This window comes from Phyllobates terribilis, unplaced genomic scaffold (genome assembly GCF_046119375.1).
Source record: "Phyllobates terribilis strain yellow unplaced genomic scaffold, ASM4611937v1 Scaffold_3__8_contigs__length_932513732, whole genome shotgun sequence".
NCBI classification, from domain to species: Eukaryota; Metazoa; Chordata; class Amphibia; order Anura; family Dendrobatidae; genus Phyllobates; species Phyllobates terribilis.
The window spans coordinates 107,230,809-107,257,548 of NW_027362763.1; the positions used below are offsets into that span (position 1 = coordinate 107,230,809).

The window sequence follows — 26,740 nt, forward strand, 5'->3', positions numbered from 1 at the left end:
CAGCAGAAGGAAAACCCAAAAGGCCCAGAGCCCGGCACGTCTGTTATTACAGGTCTGTGATGGCCCGGCTGCGAGGAGTAAGGAATTCTGCCTACAAGAATGTAAGCGAAAACCGCCAGATAATGGAAAAAGAAAATACTAACTCCTGTCCACCCTCATACAATGTAACAGGCTCGGACTACGCGGCTTCCTCGTAAACAAATGGTGTAGGCACAGACTGTAATACATCGTTTGCTGGCAGCAATCAAGGGGCGGTAACATCTGTGGCTACATTATTTGAAAGAAGAAACTGAGAGGCAGTACTACCTGTGCCTTTATCGTTTACAAGAGACAGGGAAATAGCACTATCTGTAACTATCATTTGGAGAAACAGGGAAGATCAAGCTCTTTCCCCATCTTTCCATGCAACTTAAGTACAGACAGTACTTGTTTCCTGTCTCTCCATGTAAATTATGTTAGGTACAGACAGTACTTGTTTCCTGTCTCTCCATGTAAATTATGCTAGGTACAGACAGTACTCGTTTCCTGTCTCTCCATGTAAATTATGTTAGGTACAGACAGTACTCGTTTCCTGTCTCTCCATGTAAATTATGTTAGGTACAGACAGTACTTGTTTCCTGTCTCTCCATGTAAATTATGCTAGGTACAGACAGTACTCGTTTCCTGTCTCTCCATGTAAATTATGCTAGGTACAGACAGTACTCGTTTCCTGTCTCTCCATGTAAATTATGTTAGGTACAGACAGTACTTGTTTCCTGTCTCTCCATATAAATTATGTTTGGTACAGACAGTACTTGTTTCCGGTCTCTCCATGTAAATTATGCTAGGTACAGACAGTACTCGTTTCCTGTCTCTCCATGTAAATTATGTTAGGTACAGACAGTCCTTGTTTCCGGTCTCTCCATATAAATTATGTTTGGTACAGAAAGTACTCGTTTCCAGTCTCTCCATGTAAATTATGTTAGGTACAGACAGTCCTTGTTTCCGGTCTCTCCATGTAAATTATGTTAGGTACAGACAGTCCTTGTTTCCTGTCTCTCCATGTAAATTATGTTAGGTACAGACAGTCCTTGTTTCCGGTCTCTCCATGTAAATTATGTTAGGTACAGACAGTCCTTGTTTCCTGTCTCTCCATGTAAATTATGTTAGGTACAGACAGTCCTTGTTTCCTGTCTCTCCATGTAAATTATGTTACGTACAGACAGTCCTTGTTTCCTGTCTCTCCATGTAAATTATGTTAGGTACAGACAGTCCTTGTTTCCGGTCTCTCCATGTAAATTATGTTAGGTACAGACAGTACTTGTTTCCTGTCTCTCCATGTAAATTATGCTAGGTACAGACAGTACTCGTTTCCTGTCTCTCCATGTAAATTATGTTAGGTACAGACAGTACTTGTTTCCTGTCTCTCCATATAAATTATGTTTGGTACAGACAGTACTTGTTTCCGGTCTCTCCATGTAAATTATGCTAGGTACAGACAGTACTCGTTTCCTGTCTCTCCATGTAAATTATGTTAGGTACAGACAGTCCTTGTTTCCGGTCTCTCCATATAAATTATGTTTGGTACAGAAAGTACTCGTTTCCAGTCTCTCCATGTAAATTATGTTAGGTACAGACAGTCCTTGTTTCCGGTCTCTCCATGTAAATTATGTTAGGTACAGACAGTCCTTGTTTCCTGTCTCTCCATGTAAATTATGTTAGGTACAGACAGTCCTTGTTTCCGGTCTCTCCATGTAAATTATGTTAGGTACAGACAGTCCTTGTTTCCTGTCTCTCCATGTAAATTATGTTAGGTACAGACAGTCCTTGTTTCCTGTCTCTCCATGTAAATTATGTTAGGTACAGACAGTCCTTGTTTCCTGTCTCTCCATGTAAATTATGTTAGGTACAGACAGTCCTTGTTTCCGGTCTCTCCATGTAAATTATGTTAGGTACAGACAGTCCTTGTTTCCTGTCTCTCCATGTAAATTATGTTAGGTACAGACAGTCCTTGTTTCCTGTCTCTCCATGTAAATTATGTTACGTACAGACAGTCCTTGTATCCTGTCTCTCCATGTAAATTATGTTAGGTACAGACAGTCCTTGTTTCCGGTCTCTCCATGTAAATTATGTTCGGTACAGACAGTCCTTGTTTCCTGTCTCTCCATGTAAATTATGTTACGTACAGACAGTCCTTGTTTCCTGTCTCTCCATGTAAATTATGTTAGGTACAGACAGTCCTTGTTTCCGGTCTCTCCATGTAAATTATGTTCGGTACAGACAGTCCTTGTTTCCTGTCTCTCCATGTAAATTATGTTAGGTACAGACAGTCCTTGTTTCCGGTCTCTCCATGTAAATTATGTTAGGTACAGACAGTCCTTGTTTCCTGTCTCTCCATGTAAATTATGTTAGGTACAGACAGTCCTTGTTTCCAGTCTCTCCATGTAAATTATGTTAGGTACAGACAGTCCTTGTTTCCTGTCTCTCCATGTAAATTATGTTAGGTACAGACAGTCCTTGTTTCCTGTCTCTCCATGTAAATTATGTTAGGTACAGACAGTCCTTGTTTCCGGTCTCTCCATGTAAATTATGTTAGGTACAGACAGTCCTTGTTTCCTGTCTCTCCATGTAAATTATGTTAGGTACAGACAGTCCTTGTTTCCAGTCTCTCCATGTAAATTATGTTAGGTACAGACAGTACTCGTTTCCTGTCTCTCCATGTAAATTATGTTTGGTACAGACAGTCCTTGTTTCCGGTCTCTCCATGTAAATTATGTTTGGTACAGAAAGTACTTGTTTCCTGTCTCTCCATATAAATGATGTTAGGTACAGACAGTACTTGTTTCCGGTCTCTCCATGTAAAGATTATGGGCACAGATAGCACTCTTTACCAGTCTCTCCTTACAAATGATGTTGGCATAGACAGCCCACTTTTCCCGTATTCTAGGTACAGATAGTACTCGCTCTCTTTTGTAAATTAAGTTTGCACTCTTTCCTTTACTCTCCACCCACAATACTTGTTCTGAGTCTTTCCTTGTAAACTATATTTATACTTAACCCATCAAATCCTGTATATATAACATAGGTACAGAGAATAGTGCTCCCTATGAAAGAAGTGAGCACATATGGTGGTACTCCTCTATAAATTAAATAATTACAGACAGTACTGATGCAAGCACAGATAGTGCTATATCGCCCTGAATTGTGGATCCTGCTGCAATCTCCCATTCACTTGCACAGCACTGAATAGTATAACACAGAACAGGCACATCCAAAGATTTACACTACTACAAGGGTGCTACATACCCGGACTTTTTATAGGAGGCGGTGGCTTCTTTGGCTTCTGTAAGAATATAAAAAAATACATAAACGCAAGACTCGTAAGTACCATAGAGCCCCAGAAGCAATACAAACATCTCCCCCTAGTGTCAGCCCAGGGTACTGCAGACAGGCAAAAGTGCTATTACAACTACGTCCAGCAATAAGTGACTATTATATGAGAACATATTTTATATCTTTCCTATGTAATTAATGTAGCACGGCTCCACTTACTTCCTTCTCAGTATCTTGGATTATAGCAGCAAAGTTGTCAGGAAATACTCCTTCCTTTCCGTTGAGCTCGCCTCTCCACCAGCCGGGATCTCCTCCATCCTAAGGACACAACATGCAGTTATATGGTCATAAGTGTGCACAGCGCCAGACTGTGTTGACAATGGCCCTCCAGTGACATTGATTCTAGGGGCCCAAAGGGGGTTTCTCGTGTCCCCCAACGGGCCAGTCCGAGCCTGAGGGTGCACTTCACTTACAGAATCACATTGATTACTGCAGGACTTCCACGCATTTCACCCACACTCCACCATAACTTATCCTCAGGGGTCGCCTTTCAATCGCTGCTATATTCTCAGCGAGTACGCTAATTGTATCCGCTCAGGATTAAGGGATCGGATGGAGAAAAGTACGGCTCCTCGACACTCTTGAAATCTAGGGTCAGAAACTTACCTTACTAATCAGGTGGATGATGTCTCCTTCTTTGAAACTAAGCTCGTCGTCACTGTTCCCATCGTAGTTATACAGCGCCCGGCACGACTCTTTGGCTGTGAAAATAAAAAAGAATTAGAATGAGAATTAGAAAATCGCATCAGATCTAACTATAAATCAATAGAATATCTATAGATCACATTCAGCCATGTACAGTGCCTTAAAAAAGTCTTCATACCCCATGATCTTTTCCAGATTCTTTCACGATACACCCATAAACTTAAATGTATTTTATGTGACACCAACACAAAGCAGCAAGTATTTGTGAAGTGTAAAGGAAATGATACAGGGTTTTCTAAATATTTTAAAAATATAAATCTGAAAAGTGTGGCGTGCATATGTATTCCACCCCTGAGCCAATACTTTGTAGGACCACCTTTCACTGCAATTACTGCTGCAGTCTTTTGGGGTCGGTCTCTACCAGCTTTGCACACCTAGAGGTGACATTTTAGCCCCTTCTTCTTTGCACACTCGCTCTCGCTCAGCAGTTTTCAAGTCTTGTCACAGATTCTCTCTGGGATTTCGGTCTGAACTGTGACTGGGCCGTTCACACACATAAATATGCTCTGATCTAAACCCCCCATTGTAGCTCTGGCCATATGTTTAGGGTCGTTGTCCTGCTGGAAGAACTTTTTGCAGCCTCTAACAAGTTTTCCCTCCAGATTTTCCCTGTATTTAGCTCCATCCATCTTAAAATCACCTCTGACCAGCATCCCCGCTGAAGAAAAGTCTCCCCACAGCAGAATGCTGCCACCATGTTTGATGCTGGGGATGGTGTTTTCAGTGCTAGTTTCCACCACACACAGAGTTTTGAATTTAGTCCAAAAAGTACTACCTTGGTCACATCTGACCACAGCACCTTCTTCCACGTGCTCACTGTCTCCCCTACATGGATTTTTGCAAGCTACAAACGGGGCTTCCTATGGCTTGATTTCAAAACATTCTTTCTGCTTGCCACTTTTCCATAAAGGCCAGATTTGTGGAGTATAAAAGTCTTATGGTTGTCGTGTGTACAAATTCTTTCCACTTGACATGTGGATCTCTACAGCTCCTCCAGTGACCATGGGCCTCTTGTCTGCTTCTTTAATTAGTGCTCTCTAGTGTTGAGCGAGTATGTTCGGTTAACCCTTTCGCCGAGTATATTCGGCCGAGCATCGAGTATTTATAGCATGCTCGGGCTTTACGTTTTCGTCGCTCGGTGACCATGATTTGCAACTGTTTGACAGATTTAATACATGTGACGAAAGCTGGAAAAACAGGCATTCCTCACATGTATTAAATCTGCCAAATAGACGCAAATCATGGTCATGGAGTGAGGAAAACTTAAAGCTCGAGCATGCTATAAATACTCGGTGCTCGGCCGAGTATACTCGGCGAAAGGGTTAACCGAACATACTAGCTCATCACTACTGCTCTCCTTCTTTGGGACACAAGTTTACGTGGACGGCAATCTTGTGGTAGGATTGCAGTTGTGCTATACTACTACCATTTTAGAATGATGGATTGAACAGTGCTCCATGAGATGTTCAGCGCCTGGGGTTTTTTTTTTTTTTGTTTTTTTTTTAAATAACCTAACCCTGCTTTAATCTTCTCCAAAACTTATCCCTGACCTGTCTGGTGGGCTCCTTGGTTTTCATGATGATGTTTGATTCCCAATGTGCTCACACAAACCGCTGAGGCCTTCACAGAAAAACTGAGAATATATTACATGCAAATGGATGCAATTTACTAATTATGTGACTTCTGAAGGCAACTTGTCACTCAGGCATATATTTAAGGGTATCAGGCTACAGGGGGTTGAATACAAATGCACGTCACAATTTTCAGATTTATATTTTAAAATATTTAGAATACCATGTATTATTTCCTTTACACTTCACAAATACTTAATACTTTGTGTTGCTATCATATAAAATCCCAATGAAATACATTTAAGTTGGTGGTGTAATGTGAAAAAATGTGGAAAAGTTCACGGACTATGAAAACTTTTTCAAGGCACTGTATAAATCTTGTACATAGGGGGCAGCATTATAGTAGTTATATTCTCGTACATAGGAACAGTATTATAGTAGTTATATTCTTGTACATAGGAGCAGTATTATAGTAGTTATATTCTTGCACATAGGAGCAGTATTATAGTAGTTATATTCTTGCACATAGGAGCAGTATTATAGTAGTTATATTCTTGTACATAGGGACAGTATTATAGTAGTTATATTCTCGTACATAGGGGGCAGCATTATAGTAGTTATATTCTCGTACATAGGAACAGTATTATAGTAGTTATATTCTTGTACAAAGGAGCAGTATTATAGTAGTCATATTCTTGCATATAGGGGCAGTATTATAGTAGTTATATTCTTGTACATAGGGGGCAGTATTATAGTAGTTATATTCTTGTACATAGGAGCAGTATTATAGTAGTTATATTCTTGTACATAGGGGCAGTATTATAGTAGTTATATTCTTGTACATAGGGGGCAGCATTATAGTAGTTATAATCTCGTACATAGGAGCAGTATTATAGTAGTTATATTCTTGTACATAGGGGGCAACATTATAGTAGTTATATTCTCGTACATAGGAACAGTATTATAGTAGTTATATTCTTGTACATAGGAGCAGTATTATAGTAGTTATATTCTTGCATATAGGGGCAGTATTATAGTAGTTATATTCTTGTACATAGGGGGCAGTATTATAGTAGTTATATTCTTGTACATAGGAGCAGTATTATAGTAGTTATATTCTTGTACATAGGAGCAGTATTATAGTAGTTATATTCTTGTACATAGGGGGCAGTATTATAGTAGTTATATTCTTGTACATAGGAGCAGTATTATAGTAGTTATATTCTTGTACATAGGAGCAGTATTATAGTAGTTATATTCTTGTACATAGGGGCAGTATTATAGTAGTTATATTCTTGTACATAGGAGCAGTATTATAGTAGTTATATTCTCGTACATAGGAACAGTATTATAGTAGTTATATTCTCGTACATAGGAACAGCATTATAGTAGTTATATTCTCGTACATAGGAACAGCATTATAGTAGTTATATTCTTGTACATAGGGAGAGTATTATAGTAGTTATATTCTTGTATATAGGGGCAGTATTATAGTAGTTGTATTCTTGTACATAGGAGCAGTATTATAGTAGTTATATTCTTGTAAATAGGAGCAGTATTATAGTAGTTATATTCTTGTACATAGGGGGCAGTATTATAGTAGTTATATTCTTGTACAAAGGAGCAGTATTATAGTAGTTATATTCTTGTACATAGGAGCAGTATTATAGTAGTTATATTCTTGTACATAGGGGCAGTATTATAGTAGTTATATTCTTGTACATAGGGGGCAGTATTATAGTAGTTATATTCTTGCACATCGGGGGCAGTATTATAGTAGTTATATTCTTGCACATCGGGGGCAGTATTATAGTAGTTATATTCTTGTACATAGGGACAGTATTATAGTAATTATATTCTTGTACAGTTATATGAAAAAGTTTGGGCACCCCTATTAATCTTAAGCTTAATGTTTTATAAAAAAATTGGTGTTTTTGCAACAGCTATTTCAGTTTGATATATGTAATAACTGTTGGACACAGTAATGTTTCTGCCTTGAAATGAGGTTTATTGTACTAACAGAAAATGTGCAATCTGCATTCAAACAAAATTTGACAGGTGCATAAGTATGGGCACCCTTATAATTTTCTTGTTTTAAATACTCCTACCTACTTTTTACTGACTTACTAAAGCACTTTTTTTTGGTTTTGTAACCTCATTGAGCTTTGAACTTCATAGCCAGGTGTATGCAATCATGAGAAAAGCTACTTAAAGTGGCCACTTGCAAGTTGTTCTCCTGTTTGAATCTCCTCTGAAGAGTGGCATCATGGGCTCCTCAAAACAACTGTCAAATGATCTGAAAACAAAGATTATTCAACATAGTTGTTCAGGGGAAGGATACAAAAAGCTGTCTCAGAGATTTAACCTGTCAGTTTCCACTGTGAGGAACATAGTAAGGAAATGGAAGAACACAGGGACAGTTCTTGTTAAGGCCAGAAGTGGCAGGCCAAGAAAAACATAAGAAAGGCAGAGAAGAAGAATGGTGAGATCAGTCAAGGACAATCCTCAGACCACCTCCAGAGAGCTGCAGCATCAACTTGCTGCAGATGGTGTCACTGTGCATCGGTCAACTATACAACGCACTTTGCACAAGGAGAAGCTGTATGGGAGAGTGATGTGAAAGAAGCCGTTTCTGCAAGCACGCCACAAACAGAGTCGGCTGAGGTATGCAAAAGCACATTTGGAGAATCCAATTTCTTTTTGGAAGAAGGTCCTGTGGACTGATGAAACCAAGATTGAGTTGTTTGGTCATACAAAAAGGCGTTATGCATGGCGGCAAAAAAACACAGCATTCCAAGAAAAACACTTGCTACCCACAGTAAAATTTGGTGGAGGTTCCATCATGCTCTGGAGCTGTGAGGCCAAAGCCGGCACCGGGAATCTTGTTAAAGTTGAGGGACGCATGGATTCCACTCAGTATCAGCAGATTCTTGACAATAATGTTCAAGAATCAGTGATAAAGTTGAAGTTACGCAGGGGATGGATCTTTCAGCAAGACAATGATCCAAAACACCGCTCCAAATCTACTCAGGCATTCATGCAGAGGAACAATTACAATGTTCTGGAATGGCCATCCCTTTCCCCAGACCTGAATATCATTGAACATCTGTGGGATCATTTGAAGAGAGCTGTCCATGCTCGGCGACCATCAAACTTTACTGAACTGGAATTGTTTTGTAAAGAGGAATCGTCAAAAATACCTTCATCCAGGATCCAGGAACTCATTAAAAGCTACAGGAAGCGACTAGAGGCTGTTATTTTTGCAAAAGGAGGATCTACTAAATATTAATGTCACTTTTCTGGTGAGGTGCCCATACTTATGCACCTGTCAAATTTTGTTTGAATGCAGATTGCACATTTTCTGTTAGTACAATAAACCTCATTTCAAGGCAGAAACATTACTGTGTCCAACAGTTATTACATATATCAAACTGAAATAGCTGTTGCAAAAACACCAATTTTTATAAAACATTAAGCTTAAGATTAATAGGGGTGGCCAAACTTTTTCATATAACTGTATATAGGAGCAGTATTATAGTAGTTATATTCTTGTACATAGGGGCAGTATTATATTAGTTATATTCTTGTACATAGGGGGCAGTATTATAGTAGTTATATTCTTGTACATAGGGGGCAGTATTATAGTAGTTATATTTTTGTACATAGGGAGCAGTATTATAGTAGTTATATTCTTGTACATAGGGGGCAGTATTATAGTAGTTATATTCTTGTACATAGGGGGCAGTATTATAGTAGTTATATTCTTGTACATAGGGGCAGTATTATAGTAGTTATATTCATGTACATAGGAGCAGTATTATAGTAGTTATATTCTTGTACATAGGGGGCAGTATTATAGTAGTTATATTCTTGTACATAGGGGGCAGTATTATAGTAGTTATATTCTTGTACATAGGGGGCAGTATTATAGTAGTTATATTCTTGTACATAGGGGGCAGTATTATAGTAGTTATATTCTTGTACATAGGGGGCAGTATTATAGTAGTTATATTCTTGTACATAGGGGGCAGTATTATAGTAGTTATATTCTTGTACATAGGGGGCAGTATTATAGTAGTTATATTCTTGTACATAGGGGGCAGTATTATAGTAGTTATATTCTTGAACATAGGGGCAGTATTATAGTAGTTATATTCTTGTATATAGGGACAGTATTATAGTAGTTATATTCTTGTACATAGGAGCAGTATTATAGTAGTTATATTCTTGTACATAGGGGCAGTATTATAGTAGTTATATTCTTATACATAGAGGGCAGTATTATAGTAGTTATATTCTTGTACATAGGAGCAGTATTATAGTAGTTCTAGTCTTGTACATAGGGGGCAGTATTATAATAGTTATATTCTTGTATATAGGGACAGTATTATAGTAGTTATATTCTTGTACATAGGAGCAGTATTATAGTAGTTATATTCTTGTACATAGGAGCAGTATTATAGTAGTTATATTCTTGTACACAGGGAGCAGTATTATAGCAGTTATATTCTTGTACATAGGAGGCAGTATTATAGTAGTTATAATCTTGTACATAGGAGGCAGTATTATAGTAGTTATATTCTTGTACATAGGAGGCAGTATTATAGTAGTTATATTCTTGTACATAGGGGCAGTATTATAGTAGTTATATTCTTGTACATAGGGGCAGTATTATAGCAGTTATATTCTTGTACATAGGGGGCAGTATTATAGTAGTTATATTCTTGTATATAGGAGCAGTATTAGAGTAGTTATATTCTTGTACATAGGGGCAGTATTATAGCAGTTATATTCTTGTACATAGGGGGCAGTATTATAGTAGTTATAGTCTTATACATAGGGGCAGTATTATAGTAGTTATATTCTTGTACATAGGAGCAGTATTAGAGTAGTTATATTCTTGTACATAGGGGCAGTATTATAGTAGCTATATTCTTGTACATAGGAGCAGTATTATAGTAGTTATATTCTTGTACATAGGAGCAGTATTATAGTAGTTATATTCTTGTACATAGGGGCAGTATTATAGTAGTTATATTCTTATACATAGAGGGCAGTATTATAGTAGTTATATTCTTGTACACAGGGAGCAGTATTATAGCAGTTATATTCTTGTACATAGGAGGCAGTATTATAGTAGTTATATTCTTGTACACAGGGAGCAGTATTATAGTAGTTATATTCTTGTACATAGGGGGCAGTATTATAGTAGTTATATTCTTGTACATAGGGGCAGTATTATAGCAGTTATATTCTTGTACATAGGGGGCAGTATTATAGTAGTTATATTCTTGTATATAGGAGCAGTATTAGAGTAGTTATATTCTTGTACATAGGGGCAGTATTCTATCAGTTATATTCTTGTACATAGGGGGCAGTATTATAGTAGTTATAGTCTTATACATAGGGGCAGTATTATAGTAGTTATATTCTTGTACATAGGAGCAGTATTAGAGTAGTTATATTCTTGTACATAGGGGCAGTATTATAGTAGCTATATTCTTGTACATAGGAGCAGTATTATAGTAGTTATATTCTTGTACATAGGGGCAGTATTATAGTAGTTATATTCTTGTACATAGGGGGTAGTATTATAGTAGTTATATTCTTGTATATAGGGACAGTATTATAGTAGTTATATTCTTGTACATAGGAGCAGTATTATAGTAGTTATATTCTTGTACATAGGAGCAGTATTATAGTAGTTATATTCTTGTACATAGGGGCAGTATTATAGTAGTTATATTCTTATACATAGAGGGCAGTATTATAGTAGTTATATTCTTGTACACAGGGAGCAGTATTATAGCAGTTATATTCTTATACATAGAGGGCAGTATTATAGTAGTTATATTCTTGTACATAGGGGCAGTATTATAGTAGTTATATTCTTGTACATAGGAGGCAGTATTATAGTAGTTATATTCTTGTACATAGGAGCAGTATTATAGTAGTTATATTCTTGTACATAGGAGGCAGTATTATAGTAGTTATATTCTTGTACATAGGGGGCAGTATTATAGTAGTTATATTCTTGTACATAAGGGGCAGTATTATAGTAGTTATATTCTTGTACATAGGGGGCAGTATTATAGTAGTTATTATTGTACATAGGGGGCGGTATTATAGTAGTTATTCTTGTACATACAGTATATAATTTACATTTTTTACAAATTATTTCAAGATAAACACAACTCATCAGTTACACAGGAATCTTCTTCTATAAAAATCCTGCATTGCAGACCATTTTTTCCTATGGCTATGATTTTCTTCAGTGTTCCAGAATTCACCTCCAGCTCTAGTTCTGGACAACGGTTTTCTTCAGATACATAATTTCAGATTAGCTTTTCCTATCAGCACCGGATACTTGACTGACACTTATGTTTGAGGCAATAAACCAGCAGAGCGAGATTCACACACGGGTCATAATCTGAACAATGACAAAGCTGCATGAAGTTTCACCTCATGGCAGACGACTTCTCTACACTCACTCTCCCCCTTAATACCGGCTTCTACCACTTTGAGCTATGGATGGCGTGTATGTAAGACTGGCACATTACATTAGGTATTGCTACAATCAAAAAGGTTGCGGATCTTTCCAAGTCACTTCAAATCAGACCAGTCTATGATCTGTGCCCCAATATTCCAGCTGCAATCAAGACACGGAAGAGGAGAGAGATCCCACAACCTGGAAATTCTTTTCAGATCCTTTTGCCCGATATGGACAATATTAACAATAATGTCCATATTTAATAAGGCGTTATGACTGCAGGCTTGTGAATCCTCACAGAACGCACAGTGCGCGCTGTCCGGATTCTCCAGGTGGTCAATGTACTGCAGGTACGCGATTTGCATACTTCTCGCCACATTCCAACTAGTCGTGTCCTGCCTTGCTCAATTCACTTGCATTGAGGGAGGCTGCACATGTCTAGTTGGCATGTGACAAGTATCTATGCAAATCACATACCTGCGGTCACGAGCCCTGCACCAGAGAATCCTGACAGCGTGCACTGTGGAGATTCATAAGTCTGTAGTCACATAGAGTGACTGCGGACTTTGGCCCCAAGGACAGACCACACCTTTAATAAATCAATCAATCAGTCTGTGGTTGTCCGCTTTTCTTTTTTTTTTTTTTTAATTGAAGAATGGAAGCCACAGACAGTTTGTTTTTACCCCCTTCATTCCCGGGCGATTTTCTGCTTTTCGTTTTTTACCTCCCCTTCTTCCAAGAGCCATAGCTTTTTTATTTTTCCAGCAAAATGGCCGTACGAGGGCCACATAGTGTACTGGAAAATGTGAAGTGCAGTAAAATTGCAAAAAAAGTGCAATTCTACAATGGGTTTTTTATTATTATTTACCATGTTCAATACACGATAAAATCTTACCTGGCAATATGATTTCCCAGGTCAGTACGAGTACGCAAACACCAAACATGTATATACCGTATATACTCGAGTATAAGCAGAGTTTTTCAGCACATTTTTTGTGCTGAAAAAGCTCCCCTCGGCTTATACTCGGGTATATACTCGAGTATATAGAAATTCTGGTGGTGGATAGTGGTGGGGAGTTTGCGGCGGCGGAGGAGGGGGGGAACACACAGTAGCCGGCTGCTGCAGCTACCATGTGTGCCCGCTGCTAAAGGAAAATGAATATTCACTCCTCTCCACTCCCATGGGCGTGGAGAACAATATTCATTCTCTTTAGTAGCGAGCACAGAGGATTGCTGAGTCGCAGCTCCTGCTGGCAGTGCCCGCTACTAAAGAGAGTGCATATTCACTCTTCTCCACGCATATAGTCCAGGCGTGGAGAGGAGTGAATATGCTGGCAGCTCACATCAGCGTCTGAGAGCACATGGCAGTGAAGTCATGCACTGCTCAGATGCTGACATGAGCGGCTGCAGCAGAATAGGACGCAGAGCCATGCATACCAGGATTGGGGGATGACGGGGGCCATGCATACCAGGATTGAGGGATGACGGGGGCCATGCATACCAGGATTGAGGGATGAGGGGGGTCATGCATACCAGGATTGGAGATGAGGGGGGCCATGCATACCAGGACTGGAGATGAGGGGGCCATGCATACCAGGATTGGGGTTGAGGGGGCCATACAGACCAGGACTGGGGATGAGGGGGCCATGCATACCAGGACTGGGGATGAGGGGGTCATGCATACCAGGACTGGGGATGAGGGGGCCATGCATACCAGGACTGGGGATGAGGGGGCCATGCATACCAGGGCTGGGGATGAGGGGGTCATGCATACCAGGATTGGGGATGAGGAAGCAATATGTACCAGGATAGGGAAATTTACCAGTAGCTGCTGCATTTCCCGCCCTAGGCTTATACTCGAGTCAATAAGTTTTCCCAGTTTTTTGTGGTAAAATTAGGTACCTCGGCTTATACTTCAGTATATACGGTAATTATTTTTTATTTAAAGTGGTGGAAAAAAAAAAAAAATTCTTAAACAAAAATTTTTGCATGTGTCGCCATTTTCTGAGACCTGCAACGTTCTCATTTTGCTGTGATCTGGGGCCGGGTGAGGGCTTATTTTTTGCGCCCTGAGCTGATGTCTTTACTGATACCATTTTGGGGTAGATACAATGTTTTGATCTCCTCTTATTGCAATGTTGCAGCAACCAAAAAAAAAAACGCAATTCTGGTGTTGATTCGGTTTTCTCGTTTACCGATCAGATTAATTTACTTTATATTTTGATAGATTGGTATCGCTGCATTCAGAATCGCCCAAATATGTATTTTTTTTTAATTTTATTATTGGCATTGTTTTATTTTTAATGGAGCAAAAGGGGGAGTTTATTTTTTTTATTTTTTTAAACTTTTTTTTTTTTTTTTACTTTCTACTTTATTCAGTAGTCTCCGTTCACAACGCACATCCCAACACAGGAATAAATGCAAACTAACAAATACGTACATTAAAAAAAATAGAATACATGTGCTCAAAATAAACGGATAGCGTACGTACGAGTATAAGAGAGAGAGAACTAACCTTTAGGTTTACTGTCCGTCTCCGTCCTGGGAAGCTCTGAACTTAGCGTTCGAGCGACTTTTGTTGGAGGCGTTGGTGATGGCTGCAAAAAAAAAAAAAAAGAGCAAATTGCAGGACTAGGCGAGGCAAAATCACAGAGATTAATCAGTGTATGTCTGAGGGTGCAGGTCACGCGTTTCACTCCCATAGGATAGGTACTAAATCCACCCCATTTAGGCGGGACATTTTCCAGTCCATTTACCTTCTCCGGCTTTTTCACTTCCACTTCGGAGTTGTGTATCCGCGTCTTGAGCTTCACGGACCCTTCCTTGAAGATGTCACCAAAGCCGACTCCCATGACTTTCTTTGGCTGCGCCACAGACATAGGAGGCACTTCTGAATTAATGGCTGGAGATAACGGAGATGCTGGGGAGGCAACGGTGGCAGACGCTGGCTCTGCGGAAATAACAACACAACGCAAGTGATTATTTATAGCCTTCACCACCTACATGGCCTCCGACATTAAGACGTCCCTGTTCATGACTCGAGATGACAACGCTACGTGTGACCAGAACGTAACACAAACCGTTCCCATTCAGTGTCTGCAAGAAGAGGTCCTGAGAAGCCGTGAGGGCTTCATGACATCGCCTGATGGGGGAAGGCTATTAGATGGACATAGGAACCTTTTACACTAACGTTTGCACAACTACAACTCTTATCCTGTGGACGTCAGAGCATGATGAGTGGTGGTATTCTAGCTATGATCAGAAGATGATTGGTCAGACATTGACCAGATATCCGTGTCCTTCCAGCAGCAGAGCCGCCATATAAATGGAGAAATGAACATGTAAGTGCCCACATGTCTCCCCTGTCCTCACTCCTGACTGCTTTTCCAAGTCACCGGTTTATATACGGAGAGGAGACATTACTACTATTGGCCTGTAATCCAGAAAAGTGTGAGAAGTGCCATCTGCTGTACGAGGAGCCGGAGGGGACAGACATGCATTATTCTGCGTATACAGATAATCCCCCTTTCTTATAAATCTTTGTAATAAGTTTATAAATCGCAGCCGGTTGATTTAATCCTGATTGCATCGGGTTACATAAAGCCACGCGGCGGCCGGTGCATTACAGGACGGCGGCGCCATAAGCTGCCGACATACGTTCCGGGCCGCTGCTGCCCATATGTTTCACCCGGCACGGAAAAGGGCACATGGCTCCAAAATCACAGCTTCTTGCTGAAGCCCGTACTCCCGGTCATCCCTGTCTAGGTGAAGGACAGCGGACAGCGTGTGGAGGGCTAAGGGGCCCCACATAGCCCTCCACACAGTATAAGGGGCCCCACATAGCCCTCCACACAGTATAAGGGGCCCCACATAGCCCTCCACACAGTATAAGGGGCCCCACATAGCCCTCCACACAGTATAAGGGGCCCCACATAGCCCTCCACACAGTATAAGGGGCCCCACATAGCCCTCCACACAGTATAAGGGGCCCCACATAGCCCTCCACACAGTATAATGGGCCCCACATAGCCCTCCACACAGTATAATGGGCCCCACATAGCCCTCCACACAGTATAATGGGCCCCACATAGCCCTCCACACAGTATAATGGGCCCCACATAGCCCTCCACACAGTATAATGGGCCCCACATAGCCCTCCACACAGTATAATGGGCCCCACATAGCCCTCCATACAGTATAATGGGCCCCACATAGCCCTCCATACAGTATAATGGGCCCCACATAGCCCTCCATACAGTATAATGGGCCCCACATAGCCCTCCATACAGTATAATGGGCCCCACATAGCCCTCCATACAGTATAATGGGCCCCACATAGCCCTCCATACAGTATAATGGGCCCCACATAGCCCTCCATACAGTATAATGGGCCCCACATAGCCCTCCATACAGTATAATGGGCCCCACATAGCCCTCCATACAGTATAATGGGCCCCACATAGCCCTCCATACAGTATAATGGGCCCCACATAGCCCTCCATACAGTATAATGGGCCCCACATAGCCCTCCATACAGTATAATGGGCCCCACATAGCCCTCCATACAGTATAATGGGCCCCACATAGCCCTCCATACAGTATAATGGGCCCCACATAGCCCTCCATACAGTATAATGGGCCCCACATAGCCCTCCATACAGTATAATGGGCCCCACATAGCCCTCCATACAGTATAATGGGCCCCACATAGCCCTCCATACAGTATAATGGGCCCCACATAGCCCTCCATACAGTATAATGGGCCCCACATAGCCCTCCATACAGTATAATGGGCCCCACATAGCCCTCCATACAGTATAATGGGCCCCACATAGCCCTCCATACAGTATAATGGGCCCCACATAGCCCTCCATACAGTATAATGGGCCCCACATAGCCCTCCATACAGTATAATGGGCCCCACATAGCCCTCCATACAGTATAATGGGCCCCACATAGCCCTCCATACAGTATAATGGGCCCCACATAGCCCTCCATACAGTATAATGGGCCCCACATAGCCCTCCATACAGTATAATGGGCCCCACATAGCCCTCCATACAGTATAATGGGCCCCACATAGCCCTCCATACAGTATAATGGGCCCCACATAGCCCTCCATACAGTATAATGGGCCCCACATAGCCCTCCATACAGTATAATGGGCCCCACATAGCCCTCCATACAGTATAATGGGCCCCACATAGCCCTCCATACAGTATAATGGGCCCCACATAGCCCTCCATACAGTATAATGGGCCCCACATAGCCCTCCATACAGTATAATGGGCCCCACATAGCCCTCCATACAGTATAATGGGCCCCACATAGCCCTCCATACAGTATAATGGGCCCCACATAGGCCCGGCATCAGGGACCAAATATAAATCACTCTGAGGGACAGATTTGGCCCTTAGGTCAGAGTTTGACATGTCTTAGGTCTTAGAAAGTTACTGCAATGCCCTGCACATGGGGTAAGTGACATAGTGAGTCGGAAGACCTATATTACATTTCTAATTGGAAGCGAATATTCTTACACTTACTACATATTGGGATAGGATCTTGGAGATGGGAATACCCCTTTAAGGCTTTTGTGAGTAAGTGAAGAAAATGAAGAGAAGAAAAAAAATAATAAATCAGGAAAGGGTTAATACCGGAGAGCATCGGCGGCTGTACGGCTCGTTGATGCAGAACATATACAATTCTGCACAACTCACACGGAGGAATCTAGGAAAAGTTATTAACTCCAGGAGCCGAGCGTCGGCCGGATCTGCAGAAAACAATGGGAAGTTAATGAATGATCCGGGGATCTATTAGGCAGCGGCCGGCGGCGGCGGGGCGCGCTGCTCTTGTGCTGCGACTGGGCAAATATTTGGCTCCGTGTAGAACATTCACTTCCAGCCTGATACAAAACACATGGAATGACAACATGGTGTTCATTACCAGCCACGTGCACCGGGGAAGCCTCGCCTGCCCGGGATCCTGCTCCTACTGCTGCAGGCGGATCAGGGGCTGAAGGCAAAGACTTCAAAGCGTGATGGGTAAAGGGTTAAATCTCCTGCCAAAAAGGATAATGGGAAGCATCCTGCTGCAGAACTACAACCCACAGCCTACCTCAGAACTACAACCCTCAGTCTGTAGCTACTGAGAGAGGTAGTTCTGCCACACTTGCGTCAGATACAGACAGACAGATTCCCTCCGCAACCTGACGCTACTAACGCGATGGCGGTAATAACGCTGTGAGGAAAGCGAGACGTTACCTGGATCTTCTGAACTTTCTTGACTTTCTCCGTCGTCCGACAGATCCATTTCTTTCACGAAGTTAGAAGGGAAGAGCCCCGAGCGTCCGCTACACGTCCCGCTCCACCAGCCTTCTTCAATCTGCGGAACAGGGAACGCAAAGATAAAGCTTCACCTAAAAAGGCTTCTCTCAAGCTGCACATCTGCTCTCGAATGCGCTACACTGGACAGCACATGGCTTCTCTCAAGCTGCACATCTGCTCTCGAATGCGCTACACCGGACAGCACATGTAACATCTGTCATAAATGCATGATAGCTCACGAGCATGTATGTATGGAGACAGCGCAGGAGCTGACATAATAATTTAACTGTTGTGATCCTGGGCAGGGTCCTCTCCACTGGCACAATCTGGGGGCCTGGTGGTTTTGCCCTCGTAGCGGTGGGGCCTATTGATTGACCCTGTCGCTGCCATCTTTGCACACCTATGAGGCCAATCTGTGGTTGTGCTTCATAGGACATTGATAATTTATCTGTCAGTATCTAGTAAAGGCGATCAATCACAGGTTCAAGTCCCTTTGAAGGTAAATAGTAATAAAAAGATTAATAAAAAATAAAAAAAAAGTGTGATTCGCTCCCTTTTTCCAAAACACACACACACATACAAGAAAAAAAAATACTACAATCTTGGTATCGCCAAGTCCACAAAATCCGATCTATCAATTTTTTTTGGCCCATCTAAAAAAAAAAAAAAAAAATGGATCAAATACCGTGTATGTAATCAATAAAATCACCAGCTCGCCACGTGAAAAACAAGCTCGTACACGGCTATGTCCACAGAATAAAATAAAACTATACGAGTTCTGGAAAAAAGGGAAGGAAAATAAAAAAGGCACAAAAAGTAAAATAGGCCCCATCATGGCAGGTCGGTAAAGGGGTTATCATCTGGGACTATGTTATTTTTTAAGAATTGGCCTATGAACTTACAGGCAGGTAGGTGCTAAACTACCCGCCTGTCATCCGGCAGTCACTGACGGTCCCTGCCTGCGATTCTACAACTTCTGGTGACGTTATGGCGACACAGCAGCTCTTTCTCTTCCGCTTGGCTCTGTTGATGTCATGGCGATTGACAGTTGGCTCCCCGCTGTATAACTGCGGAGAGTTAGCTGTCAAATAGCGTGACATTAGCAGTTACGCCCCCTTAACAGAGCGGAGCAGAAGAGAAAGAGCTGCTCTGTTGGCGTGGAGCAGCAGAATCCCCAGCAGGAGCAGTCAGTGTCCTTTTGAGCTGGCACAGAGTAGAACAGGCAGGTAGTTGTTTATTTCTTCTCATCTCCAAGATCCTATCCCCAATATGTAGTAGGTGTAATAATAATATTAGCAAATACCTGCAATTAGAAATGTAGAATAGTTCTTCTGATTTATGTTGCTTACCCCATGTGCAGGGCATTGCAGTAGCTTAGGTATCCACGGTTACGACTATTGATCTAGTGACCGTTAGCTAGTTGCTAGTAGTCGTAGCCATAGATACCTAAGGTTCTGCAATGCCCTGCACATGAGAAAGGAGACCTAGTGAATCAGAAAAACTATACTACATTCTAATTGGAGGTATTTGCTAATATTATTACACCTAATACTTTTTTGGATAGGATCTTAGAGATGGCAATACCCCTTTAAGCCCAGGACACTGCACCATCGACCAGACTATAGCAGGTCACAGCCTGATGACAGTAATGGCCGATTGTTGCTTTCCCCGATTGTCACAGTAAATGGGCGAGTGTCTCCAGAAAACCACGTGATGAACATGAAGATAAGAACAGGAACCAGTGAGACAGGATCTAGGGAGGCTGCAGGACATGTGGCGTATTGAGCAAGAGGTGCAGACATGCCGGTGCCATCCCCATGTGTTGTGCATTACTGCGAGAACGGCTGCGGAGCTGGAATCATGCTGCACCTTACTGACAAGGGAGGAAGGACTGCGGATCATTAACAAGGGTCCCCAGCCTCGCCAAACACTGCACGCTCAGTTTTCTGCCAATAGTGTGAAGAGTGCAGCTCCCGAGATAATACAGCCGATTGTGGGGATCCAAACGATCCTCTCAAGTCAGAAGAAGTTCACAGATGCGTTAACTAGAGTTGGTGCAAATCGATTCGCGCATCCCACAGTGGTCTGCGGCCGCTGGAATAGGGGAGGGGTGTGTATTTCTTTCGATCATTTATTTTATGAGTTAAGTAATTTTCTATTTTCACACGTCGGACTTTTAAGGATGTGATGGAACCAAATATGTACTTTTTTTTATTATTATTTCTTTATCTTCTGATGGAGAAGAGGGGGGGGATTTGAATTTTTCAGTTTTTTATATTTTTAAAAACATTTTATTAATTACTTTGGATTTTTCATTTATTTTTATTTTTTTTAGTCCTTCTGGAAGACTTAAACCTACGGCTGTTTGATCACTTGTACTATATACTGTAGTACCACAGTATTGCAAATTACCGATCTGGTAACACATCGGCACCCGTGATCGCATCAGCACTTAACCATTCATATGCCATGGCCAGAGACTGGTAGAAGCATCTAAATGGTTAAAAAGCAGTGCTCAGAGTTCGCTTGGTTGCTGCCATTATAGGCAGGTGCAAGCTGTATAACGCAGCTCGTACCGGACGCGACCTGTGATGGAAATAAGTGTCACGTGATGTAAAGGGGTTAAAGAGGATGTCTCGCCAAGACAGACACAAAATCTGTAATTTCTTGGGACAGTTGCCTCTGCATCCTGGTGCGGACTAGCCAGGGCCGTGCCGGCTGCTTACCTCTTCTGTGATCTCCAGCAGTTCTCCCACTTTAAGCTCCAGCTCGTCCTCATTCTGCGGCACGTAATCGAATAATACTTTACATTGCCTTTTCTTGGATTCTGGCAGGGAATAATAAGGCAGGTGGTAAATGATGAGGCACATTTACATACATAAAGCCTGCAATGTCAGCTATTGGGAAATGTCCCACATTATTAGGCATACACCTCTTGTAAGGGCCAGTTCTCCCAACTACAGGGCCCAACCAGCTCCTAGGAACTTTCTGGTAAAGCTGGTGGCAACACACCACGAATCAATAAGGGACCTGTAGCCGTGCAATTATGTGGATGTGACTAAAAGCAACAAGTCTGTGTGTTCCTTATACTGTGGCCTTCACTGGCTCTCAAGTATCAGCACAGCTTCATTCATGACATGAAAAACAGGAGAACTGGTTTGCTTGGGTGAGAAGCCTCTAATATGCGCTCTAAGGTATTGCAGATGTGTTTCGGGATGTTTGCCCCTCATCAGTGCAAAGCAGGAGAACTGGTTTAGCTGGGCGAGAGGCCTCCAACAGGGGCTCTAAGGCATTGCAAATGTGTTTTGGGGTGTTTGCCCCTCATCAGTGTAAAGCAAGTGAACTGGGTGAGAGGCATCTGACATTATTCATTGAAAACTACTTAGATAGTGGTTTAATTTTGGATATGATGGAAGAACAATGGGAGATGGGAGACAATGCTTGTCAGTGTAAAGCTGTCTATAGCCTTTAAATGAATGCTCCAGGCAAAAGTAATGTCTAGTACTAGACTTGGGGTGGGTGTATGGCGGGATGAAAAGTTCTGCACTAGGCATTCTCAGGTGTAGCTCGGGTTGGGTAGTCCTGCACTAGGCATCGTCGGGTGTAGGTCGGGATGGGTAATCCTGCACTAGGTATTGTCGGGTGTAGGGCGGGATGGGCAGTCCTGGACTAGGCATCGTTGGGTGTAGGTAAGGGATGGGTAATCCTGCACTAGGTATTGTCGGGTGTAGGTCGGGATGGGTAGCTCTGGACTAGGCATCGTTGGCTGTAGGTCGGGATGGGTAATCCTGCACTAGGCAACGTTGGGTGTAGGTCGGGATGGGTAATCCTGCACTAGGCATCGTTGGCTGTAGGTCGGGATGGGTAGTCCTGCACTAGGCATCGTTGGGTGTAGGTCGGGATGGGTAGTCCTGCACTAGGCATCGTTGGGTGTAGGTCGGGATGGGTAATCCTGCACTAGGCATCGTTGGCTGTAGGTCGGGATGGGTAGTCCTGCACTAAGCATCGTCGGGTGTAGCTCGGGTTGGGTAGTCCTGCACTAGGCATCGTCAGGTGTATGTCGGGATGGGTAGCCCTGCACTAGGCATCGTTGGCTGTAGGTCGGGATGGGTAATCCTGCACTAAGCATCGTCAGGTGTAGCTCGGGTTGGGTAGTCCTGCACTAGGCATCGTCGGGTGTAGGTCGGGATGGGTAGCCCTGCACTAGGCATCGTTGGCTGTAGGTCGGGATGGGTAATCCTGCACTAAGCATCGTCGGGTGTAGCTCGGGTTGGGTAGTCCTGCACTAGGCATCGTCAGGTGTATGTCGGGATGGGTAGCCCTGCACTAGGCATCGTTGGCTGTAGGTCGGGATGGGTAATCCTGCACTAAGCATCGTCAGGTGTAGCTCGGGTTGGGTAGTCCTGCACTAGGCATCGTCGGGTGTAGGTCGGGATGGGTAGTCCTGCACTAGGCATCGTTGGCTGTAGGTCGGGATGGGTAGCCCTGCACTAGGCATCGTTGTTTCCTAGATGGTTGAAATCATGTCTATGACTATTTTAGAAAAATGTAGTATAGAAGACAAAAGAACAGGAGCAGTGTACTTTTCTTGCTGGATTTGTTTGGCGGCAGTGGTCCCATCGCAGGAATCCCGATCACACTGATCCGCTGTACCAGGCTAGCGACATTTCCAGACTTATCCCTTCTAGGTATATTCTCCTCCTTTGGTTCAGCTTCTTTCTTAATTTCCTACAGGGAACAGAAACCAACATAATAATCGTGATCCTGAACAAGTAACGCACTGCGGAAGGCAAATTAACCAGCAGATAAAAAGTTACAAGGATCATCATTAGCAGGAGAAAAGCCACCAGACAGGAAAGCCAGGCGTACACATAGTAGCAGGGGCGGCAGCGTGTCAGTCCGGTGATTGGGGGCAGAGATGGCAATCACTGATCTGTATCCGGAGGTAAAGGAATGTGGAGAATGCAGGTGAGCGCTTGTCCCGACAGCTCGCACCACCAGGAAGGAGGAAGAGAGAAATCTACACCTGGATCACTGAGCCCAAGCCTAAAAATAAAGTCACACCGGGGTGAAAAGATAAAATATGGCAATAAGAGATCTCTGCAGCTTTACCTGTCAGAGCCAAATATATGGGAATAGCAATACGGGGTACAACCGAAATACTGTGTCCTATAAGGTCAACGAGCAAGATTTCACCCTATTAGCAACAGCTTGCTGCACGAGCAGTGTCATCCCCCTCCCCTACAGCGCTGCACCACCGCCCCCTCCCCGACCCACAGCGCTGCACCGCAGCCCCCTCCCCGACCCACAGCACAGCACCGCCGACCCCTCCCCGACCCACAGCGCAGCGCCGCCGCCCCCTCCCCGACCCACAGCACAGCACCGCCGCCCCCTACCCGACCCACAGCACTGCAGAGACAGCCCTCCAGACCCACAGCGCCACGCCGCCGCCCACTCCCCGACCCACAGCACTGCAGAGAAAGCCCTCCAGACCCACAGCGCGCCCCCCTCCCCGACCCACAGCACTGTAGAGACAGCCCTCCAGACCCACAGCGCTGCACCACTGCCCCCTCCCCGACCTGCAGCACTGCACCGCCGCACCCTCCCCGGCCCGCAGCACTGCACCGCCGCCCCTTCCCCGACCCGCAGCACTGCACCGCCGCCCCCTCCCCGACCCGCAGCACTGCACCGCCGCCCCCTCCCCGACCCACAGCGCTGCACCGCCGCCCCCTCCCCGACCCACAGCGCTGCACCGCAGCCCCCTCCCCGACCCGCAGCACAGCACCGCCGACCCCTCCCCGACCCACAGCGCAGCGCCGCCGCCCCCTCCCCAACCCACAGCACAGCACCGCCGCCCCCTGCCCGACCCACAGCACTGCAGAGAAAGCCCTCCAGACCCACAGCGCGCCCCCTCCCCGACCCACAGCACTGTAGAGACAGCCCTCCAGACCCACAGCGCTGCACCACTGCCCCCTCCCCAACCTGCAGCACTGCACCGCCGCACCCTCCCCGACCCGCAGCACTGCACCGCCGCCCCCTCCCCGACCCGCAGCACTGCACCGCCGCCCCCTCCCCGACCCGCAGCACTGCACCGCCGCCCCCTCCCCGACCCGCAGCACTGCACCGCCGCCCCCTCCCCGACCCGCAGCACTGCACCGCCGCCCCCTCCTCGACCCGCAGCACTGCAGACAGCCCTCCAGACCCACAGCGCAGCACCGCCGCCCCCTCCCCGACCCGCAGCACTGCAGAGACAGCCCTCCAGACCCACAGCGCCGCACTGCCACCCCCTCCCCGACCCACAGCACTGCAGACAGCCCTCCAGACCCACAGCGCCGCACTGCCACCCCCTCCCCGACCCAAAGCACTGCAGACAGCCCTCCAGACCCACAGCGCCGCACTGCCACCCCCTCCCCGACCCAAAGCACTGCAGACAGCCCTCCAGACCCACAGCGCCGCACTGCCACCCCTCCCCGACCCACAGCACTGCAGAGACAGCCCTCCAGACCCACAGCGCCGCACTGCCACCCCCTCCCCGACCCACAGCACTGCAGAGACAGCCCTCCAGACCCACAGCGCCGCACTGCCACCCCTCCCCGACCCACAGCACTGCAGAGACAGCCCTCCAGACCCACAGCGCCGCACTGCCACCCCCTCCCCGACCCACAGCACTGCAGAGACAGCCCTCCAGACCCACAGCGCCGCACTGCCACCCCTCCCCGACCCAAAGCACTGCAGAGACAGCCCTCCAGACCCACAGCGCCGCACTGCCACCCCCTCCCCGACCCAAAGCACTGCAGAGACAGCCCTCCAGACCCACAGCGCCGCACTGCCACCCCCTCCCCGACCCAAAGCACTGCAGAGACAGCCCTCCAGACCCACAGCGCCGCACTGCCACCCCCTCCCCGACCCAAAGCACTGCAGAGACAGCCCTCCAGACCCACAGCGCCGCACTGCCACCCCCTCCCCGACCCAAAGCACTGCAGAGACTGCCCTCCAGACCCACAGCGCCGCACTGCCACCCCCTCCCCGACCCACAGCGCCGCACTGCCACCCCCTCCCCGACCCACAGCACTGCAGAGACAGCCCTCCAGACCCACAGCGCCGCACTGCCACCCCCTCCCCGACCCACAGCACTGCAGAGACAGCCCTCCAGACCCACAGCGCGGCCCCTCCCCGACCCACAGCACTGCAGAGACAGCCCTCCAGACCCACAGCGCGGCCCCTCCCCGACCCACAGCACTGCAGACAGCCCTCCAGACCCACAGCGCCGCACTGCCACCCCCTCCCCGACCCACAGCACTGCAGAGACAGCCCTCCAGACCCACAGCGCCGCACTGCCACCCCCTCCCCGACCCACAGCACTGCAGAGACAGCCCTCCAGACCCACAGCGCCGCACTGCCACCCCTCCCCGACCCACAGCACTGCAGACACAGCCCTCCAGATCCACCGCGCTGCAAAATCTTAGAAATATCACATTTTGTACAGAAGGACATTCTAATTTTGGGCACAACTGTGGCAAACAAGATACCAGGGGCTACGTGGAGTCGTGTCTGTATACAAGAACCCTATACTATATGAATGGTGACCCCACATGGGACGGCTCCTCTCTTCAGATTTTAGGTGCATTTTTTGATGCTTTTGGATCATTATATTTTTAGACAGATTTCATAGAGGAGGTGAAAATCCAGGACCCAACTGTGGTGTGTTATTAAGGTGATAAATGTGCAATTAGCTCCTAATGACGGCATTCACTGGTTTTACTGGAACATCACACACCCGGCAGCTCCTCGCTCTCCTGGACGGCTGCCAGACAGAGGTACAATCTATGGTCATCACAACCAGCAATTACCTAACACGCGCCCCATCCAGAATAGCTGCTGTCTATGGGGGAACGAACAAGAAAACAGCCTCAACCTGCTAATAACAGCGTGGCGGACATTTTCAGGCACTTTTTAGAGCGTACTGTAATAGGAAGACGCTGGTCCTGTGTCATGCCCCTGGCAGCACAGTCCATGTGCTTTGGTCTCAAAGTAAGGAATAACAATGTTTGGTCATTAAATGACCCATATACTGCATGTTTCACCAGTTTTCCCTCTTTAATCTTCAGCTGTCTCCGAGCTGGTGGGTGGACACTAGCTGTTATGATTTCTCCCATAGAAAGCACACACCGACATGAGGGATTCCTGTTCTTCTGTCCCTATGAAGCAAAAGTTCAGATGCAGCAGCATGGAGGACAGTATACAGCAGTATTGAGTCGTGTAGCTGTGAATCCAGCTCT

General features: G+C 45.1%; 1 protein-coding gene across 5 annotated transcripts in view; it reads right to left on the reverse strand.

Annotated features, from left to right (window-relative positions):
- CD2AP (CD2 associated protein) overlaps positions 1 to 26,740 on the reverse strand; it is an 84,813-nt gene that overhangs the window by 23,743 nt on the left and 34,330 nt on the right. For all 5 annotated transcript variants that reach the window (XM_073674103.1, XM_073674101.1, XM_073674100.1 and 2 more), the window contains 8 exons: positions 23,045 to 23,189; positions 21,188 to 21,288; positions 18,399 to 18,519; positions 14,895 to 15,088; positions 14,654 to 14,735; positions 3,979 to 4,073; positions 3,532 to 3,630; positions 3,286 to 3,322 (listed from right to left, as the gene is read on the reverse strand). In XM_073674103.1, coding sequence (XP_073530204.1) covers positions 3,286 to 3,322; positions 3,532 to 3,630; positions 3,979 to 4,073; positions 14,654 to 14,735; positions 14,895 to 15,088; positions 18,399 to 18,519; positions 21,188 to 21,288; positions 23,045 to 23,189 — 874 coding nt within the window. The remainder of the gene's footprint in view (positions 1 to 3,285; positions 3,323 to 3,531; positions 3,631 to 3,978; positions 4,074 to 14,653; positions 14,736 to 14,894; positions 15,089 to 18,398; positions 18,520 to 21,187; positions 21,289 to 23,044; positions 23,190 to 26,740) is intronic.